The sequence below is a fragment of the Formica exsecta genome, unplaced genomic scaffold (assembly GCF_003651465.1).
Source record: "Formica exsecta isolate Colony F162 unplaced genomic scaffold, ASM365146v1 scaffold236, whole genome shotgun sequence".
NCBI lineage: Eukaryota > Metazoa > Arthropoda > Insecta > Hymenoptera > Formicidae > Formica > Formica exsecta.
The window spans coordinates 549,119-562,792 of record NW_021849640.1 but is presented as its reverse complement, the minus strand read 5'-3'; the positions used below and the strand labels follow the sequence as shown (position 1 = coordinate 562,792).

The window sequence follows — 13,674 nt, the reverse complement described above, 5'->3', positions numbered from 1 at the left end:
GTTTCACTCGAAAATGCCGCAGAGTGGGACGAGCCCCGGTACCATTGTCCCCGTTTGCCGATACTCTGGCGTCTATAAAGTACCCGCTCGGATCTCGTAACTCGAGTCTCGTATGCTGGGAGTGTGCTCCGAAATTTCGAGGGGAAACCCCTCCCCTCCCTAAACACGGTGTAGAGTTTTCGCCTCTCTCGCGGCATCGACAAAGCGTGCCCTAGGGAGAGGGGAGGAGGAGAAGCGTGTCACTTCGCCCCGAATTGTCCCTCCGAAAATTGACACTTCGTGCGACCGTAAAAAGTAATTACATTGCCCTCACGTGCCACGGTAAAAGTCAATTCGCTTTATCGCGATGATCGACGCTGCACTTGCTGGGTTCGACGACCGAACACGGAGATCGGTAGGCAAACAATATCGATAGATAGGGGCGAGTTAATCTTCTTGGCGGGCATGACGAATATGCTACCGACGGTCAACATACAATTTGACAATGTCTATAGAACGATCGATACGGTTGAGTCATATATTGACCGCCGTCAATCTCGATACAGATCAAATACTCGCCTCAAAAGTTTCTATTTAAAGCCTTTATTTAAGTCGGAAGGCCTGTAATCGTAACGTAAATTGTAATCTTTAAAGCGTACCACAAAAAGAAAAAAAAATTATAGGACTAATATATGATAAGTTTATCGAAAATAATTGAAGTCATAGATTGAAGAGTCGGTTGTTATTTTCTGGGGACAAAAATACTTTCACTTTTTGTACGCGAACTTACATATTTTGGCAATGACATTGTTGAATACTTTTTTTACGCTAATGCAGTAAAAATTATTAACGGGTACTTTTATATTCTGCAATATAAAACTAACGAAAGCTTATTACACGAATCAGATTTGCATATTTTTTTGGCACGAATTTCTGTTATCAAGAAATGGCTGAATTGCAAGGAGATTCCTCACTACGTGTTATCTTCTGAGAAAACGACAGAATGTGGCTAACCAGAATGGTCTGAGAGAATAATGGAGAATGTCTGGGCTGCACCTCGCCGAATTCCATCATCTCTTGGCTATTCTTTTCAGTTTTATGCAAACCACATTGCGTCGACATGCAACATATGGCTTCTGGCTTCGAAAAGATTGGAGAAAGGCCAAAAAGGGGCGACTAAAACGGAAAATGACCATGTGACCAAAGCGTGAAAGAAAAGAATCTCTTTCACTATATCTCTGACACAGATAGTGATAAAACAACCTGTACGAGAGAAGATAATGGTATGGCTTGCCCAGCCGCTCGTTTAATAAACGTCAACATTCGAACGATGAGGGAAAACATTCGCATGTTCGTCTTCGTTATTTTCTTATGTTTCTTTCTGCGAAATATTACAACTATTCTTTAAATCTTTTCGTATGCGCGAATATAAATGAATAACATTTACTTGCACAAATCAAGATGTATATCTTTTTAAGAAAATCAACTGGCAAGGACTTTACTATTTCCACGTAATTTGATATTCTAGATTCGCTCTTTTTTTATTCACGGATGTTTTAATTAAATCACAATCGATCTTAATAAAAATGTAAGCTTTCGAGAAATGAAGAGGCAGATAATAAATATTATTTTTCACTGCATTTTCAGTAAACTTTATTTTAAAATAAATTTATAATTTGGATATCTCGTACAAAATAATATTTAACATTAAAAATTAAGTATTTGCACAACAAACATTTTTATATTTTTGCTAAATATAACTCTACTTCCCAAATCGATAATATGCTAAATGTGGGACGCTCTGTTTATTAACACTGCATTAGTGATTAATCAATCAAATCACCGAATCATTGACCCGTACACGAATCAGATATTGTTGGACGATGATTATGCTGTTTACACGCGATAATCTGTTCTCTCTCGTTTGCCAATTTCATTATTATTGAATTACTTTAGTCAAAAAATTACACAATTTAATCTAGCGTGGCATGAATCAAATGAAACGCCTTCGCACGCTTTTATTCCTGCAAATTATCCTTCGAGCGGCATTCGGACGTGATTCTCTCGGATCAGTGAGCACGCAAAGAGACGGGAGATTCAATGGGAGATTTTTAACACAATCGATAAATATTTCCGCGATGGATAGTTAATCCGAACGCGGGGAACATTACGGAACGCTCGAATAATGAGAGTTGCGCAATGATCGAGGGCGGATACTCGCATTCTGTCTCATTTGACGCGGCACACATTTACAATCGGACAAAGCCATCCTCTTCGCCGGGAACAATAAAATTGCAGATGCAAAATCTGCACACAATATCAAGGTGTCTCGCGCGATACCACGCTCAGCATCCTGCGTTCTCGATGGTCGTCGAGTGGCCCCATCCATTCGCGACTCCGATCACACAAGTGCGACGCACTTAAAGCATACGATTTTCCATTGAAATGTTACTTTTAACATTTATATTATGTATTTGTTTAGCATAAAAAATGAGAGAATTTAAAATTTCTTTCAAACGAAGATATTCAACAGCTTTTATGCAAAATTATGCAAAAAAGTTTGCTACAATTGTAACCAAGTATAACTTACAATAGCGATATTTTGCCGAGTCATTCCTGAGAGAGATATAAAATTCCGAGAGTAATGTGATCGAGTATAATGTGGGATCGATTTTTAATCAAATAAGAATTTAAAAGCGCCCAGCTTCGTATCTTATACGGAGATCGATAAATTGCTGGAAGCCATCGAGTTTGCCATTATTCAGGCCTCGCTGCTCGCGACTTCATCGCGCCTTTTTCTCGTGATGAAAGGTACCCCCGGGCGTCTGGAATATTCAGGAAGCAAGGTCAGATTGATAATCGTGAGAAAGACGAAAACGATCGTCGGATCAGCTGAGAGTCGAAATACTATACGCGAACGAGATATCGCGGTGTGAACGCGATAATGTATGCGTGAGAATGAGTGCGTATGTATGTCTGTGCGTATCACGAACACTTTTACTCACGCGTGTTGAACTCGCGCGAGGTGGAAGCGCGGGGGAGAGAGCGAGAGACTTCAATGCTGGAACCACGTGATCGCCGTGGCAGCGGAGAGGAGTCTCGGATTTGATCGAGCCAATACAACAGTGGAGAAGAGGAGAAAGAAGTGAACCACCTCCGAGCGTCGGTAGAAAAAGAGAAAGATAAAAAGATTAAGAGAAAAAGAGGGAGAGAGAGAGAAAGAAAAAAGGTTCAAATTTGTGTCTGGACAAAGACGGACGCTCGACCGAGGATAGCGCTTCACCGAGATAAACAGAGAGCCGGAGAAACAGGAATGCAGACCGAGTTGGATAGAAGGCGGGAGGAGGAAAGATGGAACAACGAAGAATGGAGCAAGAAAGCGATGGCAACCGAAAATGGGAAAGAAACGGAGCAAGCCGAGGGGCGGGGGAGGCAGGGGAAGAAAGATAGAAAATTATAGCAGGGATCGAATGAAGCGAGAAGGACGGATTCGAATGCTGCGAGACGGAAAGAGATACTCGTGGTTGAACCGGTGAACAGTTGGAGGGGAAGTGAAGCGGGTAGAGTGGGAGCGAGGTAAGGCAGGAACGCGCAGCTGGAAGGTGGAAGGTGAGCGTCGAAGAGGGAGGTGGAGGAGTAGAAGGGGGTACATTTGAGAAGGAGAGGGACAGCGCGATAGTACGTACATGTACGAAAGAGGGACGAAGATAAAAAGATAGAGAGATGGAAGGGAAGAGAGCTGAACAGGTAGAAGAGTGAGAGAGAGAGAGACATAAAACGAGAAGGGGGCACCGGCTCGCACGGCTCTCTGGGGGTAAACCGAAGCCAACAAACCCACGTCAGTTCGAAGCCGGAGGGACGCCTGTCCTCCTCGTGCGTTCCTCGTCTCACTCCGTGTTCAATCTCACGGAAACCGCGAAGGGATCATCTCAATTATTTTTTTTTTTTTTTTTTTCTACGGCGAGTGGTAAAATTCGAAGAAGCGCAAATATCTCGGAGCCCCGAGCGAATGATCGGCGTATGCCCGATACGAGCTTAAGTGAGGATCGTTCGATCGGCTGTTATCATTAATCGGCTGTTTACCATCGAGTCGCGCGATCGCCGCGATTGAAGTGATCGGGGTTGAAGTGGAGCGCAATTAAGGCGGTTAACGGAGTCGGGAATATCTGTCCGCCAGCGCGACAGGGGCCAAAACCGGTACGAGCGTTCTCCACGCGATATAGTGCGCCGCCGCCGTCGCCACCGCCGCCGCCGACTCCTCCTTCGTCGCGTACAGCCTTCGGAAGGTGCATACACCTCCTCCGTTGAGTTTGCCGGTCGTCGTTGCGGCGCACACGGAGTCGTCCGCGCCGTGAGTCCGTTCGTCGCGTGACCGCTCGTATACCTGTGTCGGTGTATATATATATGTGTGCGTGCGTATTTGTGTGCGTATTATCTGTGTGCCCCTCGGTATACAGGTGGAATGTGCCACCGTGCGCGGGGATATACGCTGACGCGTGGAGCCAACGAGGGGCGAGATAAGGTCGAGCCGTGCGAGGTGTAAGGTAAAGTGATCCACCAAGGAGGGAGAGAGAGAGAGAGAAAGAGGACAATTCCGGGAAAAATCATGAGGCATAACGATTTGTCGTAAATAGAGTCGTAAATAATTGAGAGAGAGAGAGAGAAAGAGGACAATTCCGGGAAAAATCATGAGGCATAACGATTTGTCACGAGAGTCGTAAATAATTGTGGTTGACACGTGGTGAATGGAAAGTTGAAGAATCGATCGAGAAATCGATTGAGAGAATTCGACTGAGAAACATCTTTCGTAGGTCAAGGAAAAGTCACAGAGAGGACGAGGAGGTAGACTCGATTCGCAGACGCGCGTGGGCGTAGGATCGGCGCGGGAACAAACACAAGAACGCGCATCCATTGTCGGGATGCTTGAGCATCGAGAGTGAAGAGAGATGCAAAAAAGTTGGTGAAAAAAAAAAAAAAGAAAAAGAAAAAAGAAAAAATCACGGCGAGAGAATCGCGGAAAGAATTCGCTCTCCGCGAAGAGAGAAGAGGCGTAAATATTTAATGACGTCGCGGTATGAAGCGACGGGGTGTGGTAAGACGAAGCGGAGGATCGTGTGCGGAATGTAGAAGCGTCTCGCGAAGGTCAAATCAAGAGCAAAAGTGTAGACGCGAATTAAAATTAATTGAAAGAAAACGTGAAAATTTTGAAGAAGGTACTAAAAATAAAAGAAACTTGAAAAGATAGGATTAGTAATATTTCAGCGAAAATATAAAAAAAAAACATACACCAAGAAGAAGGAAGCTAATATTGGATGAAGGACAAGGTCTGTCGAACATAAGCAGGAAGACGACAGGTAGATAATGAAGAATATTTAGTTACGACGGTTCAGCGCCGAGGTCGAAGGAAAACGGAAGATCGTCTCGGGAGCGCATTGAGATTCCTCGGCCGTACGTAGCTTCGTCGCGCGAGCATCGTCCATGAGGTTTGAGCGAAGGACGAGTCGTTGAGAGGACCACGCCATGAGAATCCTCAAAACGCTACACTGGTAGGTTTCCAGCGACAAGACGCGCGTCACGATTATGCGATGCGGACGGTCGTAAATAATTCGCGTAAATATTCCGCGTGCGATTGCGAGGAGCGAAAACGATCGTTGACGTTCATTTGCGATTTAAAAATGAATATGTAAAAAGAGAATTCACTGGCTGTGTGTCAGGCACGAGAAACGAACAGAGAAAAGAGCATTTTATATACCCCGAATTTTTTTTTATTCGGGAATTTGCTAACTCGGTGTAATTCATTTTTTTTTTTTTTTTTTTTTTTTCTGGAAACATGAAAATTATTTTTTAGTTTTTACTGCCGTACCACGGAGCTGATATAGTCGGGATCGCGTTTGTAACGAGAGAAACGTCGAAATAAAAGCCCGGAGAAAGATCGGGGCTTTTACTACCTGGGGCCTTTTATCCCAAATTTCTGGCTACCTTCAGCATTGAATTTTCGAAAAAGCACGAAAACTATTTTTCAACTTTCACATATTTTCTGATACGAGACCAAAGATAGATGGTTTGAACCTGCCAAAGAAGATTATTTTTTTTATGGGCGGTGCATGTGTTTGACACAGATATATTGACGGAGATTCGTAAAAGTTAGAAATTTATTTGTTTTGAAATAGCTCGAGGATTGATTTTTTAGGAATTATCTTATAAATCTTTTCAATTCGCAAGAATATTATAATTTTTATATTATCATTATATATAATTTTATTTAATACAACGCTTGTTCTTGCATTTAAAATTTAAATGGTCAAAGTGTCTAGTCCTTGAAAAACACGGAGAACCTGGTGTTCTCAGAACTTCTTTTGTACCTGGAAAAGTTAAGGAATTCTCCTGGAATTTTATTGGAATTTAAGGAATTTAAAGAAAAGATTCTTTGATAATTTTGCTCTTATATTAGCAATATAATAAATAATCGAAATTCCACTGATTGGTCAAGTTGTGAATTATACTTATTATAATTATAGTATTTAAAATATAGAAAAAAAATATAGAATATAGTACATATTTTTTATTGCGATCTTTAGTGATGAAAAAATAATGTTATGTAAATGAAAAAAATTTATTTTAGGAAAATTATTCAGCTTCTTTCATATACATTTACATTTATATTCAGATACATTTACAAATCTAGCATTTGAAACTTAAGAGGCTCTATGTTTTTTCTTCGATTAGTGAAAAACAATAGAAAACGTACGCAATAAAAAAATTTATTTTAGAAAGTTGCACCAAAAAGGTCTTCAAAATATTCTTTTTATTTGTAGTTGAAAAAAGATAATATAATCTCAACGAAAGAAAATCCGTCTTTTCAATTGTCGAAATATATTATTGAATTTTTATGGCCCGCTTTTTTCTAAAGCATCTTGTAAACCTTCTGCTAACCGTTTTAGCATATTTCGGGTACGTGATGTACAATTGATGACACGATTTCGATACGCTCGTGCACTTCCGGATGCATCGCGCGTGAAATATCGGCAGGTGATAAATTTCGACAAAAACTCGTCAGTACTTTCCGGCCTCGGCACTGTCGAACTATTGCCACGTTAATCATAAATCTTCTCCGCCAGAGTTTCGCCGTTCCATTATTATTTATTCCGTGGTAGTTTGCATAGAACTGAAAGCGATTTAAGCGCACGCGCGTTCGGAATGCCGTAAACTCTAAATATTGATACTCGACGTTATTAGCGTACAACGACAGATTGTATTGTTCGCGGTGGCTTACAACGACAATCGCATTGTAACACGCGGGTATTTGAAACAGAGAGATTCGTGGGGAAAGTACATATTTTCCCATCGTATCACAATTTTGGCAAACGGCAAACCGCGGTCGCTATTCTTGCGTGCTGCATGCATTTCGTATCTGTAATTATAACATTTAATTATACCTGCGAAGAAATATCGCACACACACATACAATTTTCGATTTCCAAAACGAACACAGACAAATTATGCTGTGGTAGCAGGTAGCAGGTCTAAAAAAAGATATAAACCTTGTATTTGTAGCGCTCTTAATTAAAGATAGCCCTGTTCGAGGGCTAGAGGTACGGAAATTGGTAAAGAGGTCCGGGTATATTCGTGCAAGGGTATTCCGTAGGGAGAGAGTTAATATCTAACGCGATGTAGGTATTATGTATTAAAGGTCTCTCGTGAGTTATATAGCTACTCGATAATTTAATAGCAGCCCGCTTGTTATCAAGCGCCACTTATTGCTCAGTACACTCGGAAGAGATCTCAGTAATAACTGTGCGTTATTACCATAGTCAGAGGACATAAATATCGGCGTAAGATAGTCTATCGGGAGCCAATAATTTGCGCCAACTTATACACTGTGCACGGAATCACGGAATCTTCTATAAGGATGACTTATATTTTATTTTTCGCGTTGCTTTTAAAAAATCTGAAAATATAATTTTCAAATTATCGTTGTTACATATAGATTGTTTGTACGACAGGTACTCTCATTTTTAATGCCAATAGTCTGTACAATTTAAAATGAATTATTTATTTTTTAAAACGAAAATAATTCGGAATTTTTAAAGATAAAAAATGTTTAAAAATGTTTAAACCTTTTATCTTTTTTCTCTAAATTGTAACTCCACGAGAGTTATTTTTTAATGAAATTCGGAACAAGTATGTAAATACATAGCCACATATATGTATTGTAAACTTGCGTAAAGTGGAATGCTAGTCATAGTTAAAGTTGTATAAAATCACGCTGGGGAATATCTCTGTAGTCTCAACTCTGGGAACATCAAACGTGAATTCTCACATGAAGCTTGAAACAAGGGGAGATCACGTGTTTCCGTTCTTGACTGCAGCCCTGCTCACCTGCCTGCCCGCCTCCACGAGTATCGTTCAGCCAGGGACGGATATACCGAGAGTTGAACAGTATCATGGAGATACCGCGGTCCGAAATACTATGACAAAGCAACGACATGTCTCTTTGTTAACTTTGTACAGAGTAGCTTCTTTTTTATTTTAGTATTTATTTATTCATTTTTTATTTTAGTATATATAACGAATATGTCAATTTAATTCGTACAAATTCGTGTATAATAAAAAACTAATTATATATCGATTAAAAAATCTGGTGATAGAAAATAAATAATTTTTTTAGTTCGTAAAATATCTGATGTTTTCCCGGTATATAAGTGAATTTGTGTGTATATCGGACGAATCCAGTTTAATTTAGTTTATACAGCAGCTTAAAGCTCTATTGGCTTTAATCTAGCTGTACTTGCAAACTATAATTGAATAGCTTGTCCGTGACAAGCTTATGTAACAAGCTTTACAGATTTTATAAAAGTTTATATAACAAGATTTATATATATTATTCTGTCGCAAAATATTGCGTATCGTCAACATGCGTTTGATCTAACAAATTTTTTCCCATTCTTTTGCATTGATAGCATAGATCGATAGATTCATTAGAGGACAAAAAAAAAAAAAATTCCAATGCTTGTGTAGAAAAAATTCTATTGACATGTCATATCTCGCGGGCGGAGATTTTGTGCGAAATGTAAAAAATTTCGTTGGAATTCCAATCGCGCGAAATGTATAGTATTTATTCAAATCCTCGCGTGTGTGTAACTCGCGTTACGTAATATCAAAGGCGCATTTCGCACGCGATTATACGAATAATTGCTCGGGCCTTGAGCTCGCCCCGATCTTTCGTTAAATACGGGCAGTTACGCGCGACGTAATTTAGCGAAACTTGATTTCCGCCGCGCCGCTCGCTCCCCGCATCGCGGCTGCAATTATCGCTGCAAAAATAAATTGCATCTGTATCGATATTTTCGTCCTCTTCGCGCGCGACATTAAGAGCTGCGACGTTTAATTATCGGCTTTGTCGCGTCGGCACCGACGAGTCAACTCGAAAGAGCGACGAATTCCCGATATTGTTGCTGTCGTTTGTTACGCGAAATTGTATTGTCGCGCGATTGCAAATATAACGAAATCTGCGACATTGTCTTTACGATACGCTGCTATTGCACGCGATCATCATCGCGTGACTCGTGACGAGATCATTTAAGTTTCGCGCATATTCGCGCGGATCTGAATCATCCGGCACTAACGTAATAACGTTGCACGACGCATATTATTAAAAACACAAAGTGAATAGCAATCTCTATTGAATAAGCGGCGAGTCGGTGAGAAAACGGATGATACGATAAAAATGTAGACATGAATGGAGAAATTAATTGAGTAAGCGAGAGTGACCTTTCGCAGGCGTCACGATTTGTATATAGAGATATGCGGCGCTGATACGTTCATTATTAGACAGCTCGCATTCCTCCCGCGACTCGTTTCGTCAGTATACTTTCACTCGTATATCTCGCGGGCCGCGAATTTTTCGGCGCAATTATTGTAAATTGGTAGCGTCGACGTAAATGCGCCTCGTGGAAAGCGACACTTTCTCGGATGCACGATTTTAAATTCCCGCATTATTTCGTATAAAGGAAGGAAAAAAGAGAACGAAAGCTTTTAACATTAAAGCGTGTGCTGCACACACGCTCATTTCGTGTGGAAAAAAAACATCTTTTTTTGAGATATTGAGAAAAAGTCGTAAGACAGATCTCAAATTTTTAGTTCGCGAAACTTGAAAAATCCAAGAAAACTTTTTAATCAAATCTTTTTCCCAAGAAAATTCTTTCTTTTTAATAAAAGTTTGAATAGACGACAAAAGTGCATCACATTTGACAATTTTTTTTTTTTATTACAAAGGGTATATTATTATTTTCACATTGTCTCTGATAGATATAGAATATCGCGATAGCTTTTGTGACTTAATTTAGCTTTCATTTAACTCACACATGAATAAAAGCCCGAACAAGGGTATATTATTATTTTCACATTATCTCTGATAGATATAGAATATCGCGATAGCTTTTGTGACTTAATTTAGCTTTCATTTAACTCACATGAATAAAAGCCCGAACGCACAGCACGTCAGATAATTATCGTTATCATTAATTTATTTTATATAGCCGATCATCGTCAGTATAAATGCCGTAATATTTTCATCCCTTTGATTACGGCGCTCAATATTTCGCTAAAATATTTCGTGCGCACGAACGTACGACACAGCAATTCGCGTTATTGTCATTCTCGCAAATAGAACCAGGTAGAATTTTTTTTCCCCTCAGCTGGTCTTATCGACCCCTTGGGACCGACGGTAGGAATGCACTTAGTCTGAATTGAAGGAATTCACGAGTTTTGTGAAAAGTTTTTCTTCGAAACCATAGTTCGATACTCCCCGATTTGACCTCGCCGTGTCTGTTTTCTTGAAAATGCATCCCCACACCGGCTACTTCGACAGTCTTCCCTTTAAAAGTGACTCGTCTTGAAGGCTTTCCCCGACAGGTCTACAATATATGCGGTTTCGTAAACGGCTGACCTGCTCACGTTTCCCGTTTCATGAACTCCACGTGGAACGAATGCAGGCGGCGCGATCCTCACTCACGCGCATTAACGATCGATTATTTACTATTGGGAAGTACAATCCGCGGCGGTTTCTTACACGGTAAGGAAGAGAGAAAGAGAAGAAAAAATACGACCTTTTTTTTCCAGCGAAATCCGGCCGGACGTCGCAGAAATTAGGTCTCGCGTTCTCTGCCTTTTCATCGAGATATTTAATTCCCGCTGTAAATACATTAAGAAACGTGACAGGCGGAAGATACAAAAACAAGATCGCTTCCTTAGTTCAGCCATCAAGATTGAATTTTCTTTTCCTGTGGACTTTGAAGCTTATAAAATTGTTGGCAAAAAATACGAGGAAAAATACGCGATTGAAATTTAATTTTTATATGCAAGAAACACGCTTTTTTTGTTACTAATCTAATAAAAAATATATTTTGGATTAATATAATCATTTATTGCAATGTTTAATTTATTTGTACACCTCATTAACAAAAGAAATGTGTGAAGCTATAAAATAGGTAGAGAAATTCGTTAAATAGAGAAAAGTTCGGTACATTTCTTATTTAGGTGATCGCAAGAATTCTGAAGATCTCGTTAAACGTGTTCTGAAGGAATGCGACCGAAAACGCCGTGGCGTCATTTACACCCAAATGTTGTACACGTATATTGAATCGCGGTACCCTCGTATTTCTACTATCGCCTTTGTTCGCGATCTCCATTGTCTCCTTCTTTATCGTCCGTCCCGTGAACCTTGCACGCGTATTTGCGTATGGACCAACGAGTGTAATGGCGTTCCTGTGTTGAATGCTTTAGAGGCCCGGTGTAAACAGACCTGCGAAAAGGTCTATTGGTCTCCTGTACGGGCGTGTGTATATACATGTATGCGGACGGTCTTTGTCGCGTAAATCTAATTTATCCTCCGGACTCATATTGTATTATGAAACAGAAGCGTGCATGCGTGGGAGTGGAAATTATGAATATTGATAATATCGTCAAATTGGAAAACCGCAGATTTTTCGATGATTTCGTGGAATCTTTGATGGACCATCATGTTTTTTTCGCAACACTTCAATATTCAAATTATTGTGAACCAATGCAGAATATTGGACGCATGGATGTTTACTTAAAATAACAGAGAAGATAAGCTATATATATGTACATTAATTTTTTTATCACATATATATTCTCATATATAGCGCTCTCCACTATTTGACTCATCTATTTATATCGGAAAAAATATGTGCACTGACATTTCGTTCGGTTTACGTCAACGAGGATTGCGAGTCCTTAAATCAAAAGAGATGTTAAATTCCTACTTTTTATTATTATGTTGATTTAAAACAAATACATTGTTAATTGGTAAAAGTTTTTATGGAGCAATCTAAATTTAGAATTTTGACAAATTACGTTTTAACAGTTGCTTGTAAATTTGACAATTTTATCATTCTCTTGATCGACTGATAATACAATGCAAACAGTTTGACAAAATTTAAACACGCTTTATTACACCATTCAAATTCGCGTATGATGAATTTTCATGAACCAAGTATTGTATAGCATTACTGTTTTACGAGACTATTTTGTACTATTGATTGGCATTTGCATTCAGATATGACAATTTGCGAATGCTACATATAACGCGGTCACATGTTTATATCACGGCCGAATTTTATTCAATTTGTCAATTATGAAAATAGATCTGTTTTGATCAGTGAAAAAAATTACAATATTTACTACGCGATCGTGAGATATTTATTGCGGGATTTTTATGCGATGTGTAAGATATTTTTGTCAGGGTAACTTATAACGGAAAAGAACTGTCGCGATCCTTCTCGGGCATGATAAAGCGACGACTGACAGCAAGTAATACATATATTTTAGGTTTATCGTATCGAAAGTTTCTTTCCGGTTCGCATATTTTAGTGACTTTTCGCGTACGATCGAACGACCGGGAGGAGATTCGTTTGAAACATCATATAACATGCACTATCGAGAGTCATGTAATATATAGAACGGCTGAATTTATTTCCATGTGAACGACATTCGCGTTCTATGAAAATCTAAAAATATGACAGGTGGGAATATTCCAAGTATCGCCGCGAAATAGGTAGAGCAAATATTTATCGCATATGTATATATTTTCTACTTACAATGCTTTGTAAATTTTTGGCTTGTTGGCTTCTGAAACAATGTTGAAATTAATCACATGTAATTCGATTGAATTACTCATTTATTTCTCGCTGAAAAAGGAGATAATTATAATAGAATTAAACATTATTATTTTCATCATGTTATTTTTTGATAAAAAAGGAGGTAATTAGTTGAACATTTAAATCGAGTCTTTGCCAATTTTATTATTGTATATTATTTGTCTTTTTATTGGTTATCGATCGCTAATTATTTAGTTGTGTAGGTTTGAATTTTATACACATTAGATTATCGAGAAATTTGTGGAATACAGAGTTAATAACAATATTAAAGAGTCCCTTCTCTTATTTCAGGTCCCGAAGGCGTGGTAGTGGCGTGACGGACATACACTCTCAACAACAGCAACAGCTGCAAGAGAACAACAACAGCAGCTCGCGCGACGCGAAGAAGCCGCAGGAGGGACTGGGGCCCGATGAGATGTGGGCCCCTGGCGCCCTGGGCCATCATCGGGAGCTACCTGTTGATGTGCCCGACACCCTCTTACAGAAGGCCTATCCCAACAAGGTAAAGAACCGC

At 39.5% G+C, this 13,674-nt stretch overlaps 1 protein-coding gene across 1 annotated transcript in view; it reads left to right on the top strand.

Moving 5' to 3' along the window:
• Positions 1-13,674, top strand: part of LOC115235846 — an 81,768-nt gene that overhangs the window by 46,319 nt on the left and 21,775 nt on the right. Inside the window, exon 9 of the mRNA XM_029807893.1 lies at positions 13,452-13,674. This exon is cut by the window's right edge and continues 1 nt beyond it. Coding sequence (XP_029663753.1) covers positions 13,452-13,674 — 223 coding nt within the window. The remainder of the gene's footprint in view (positions 1-13,451) is intronic.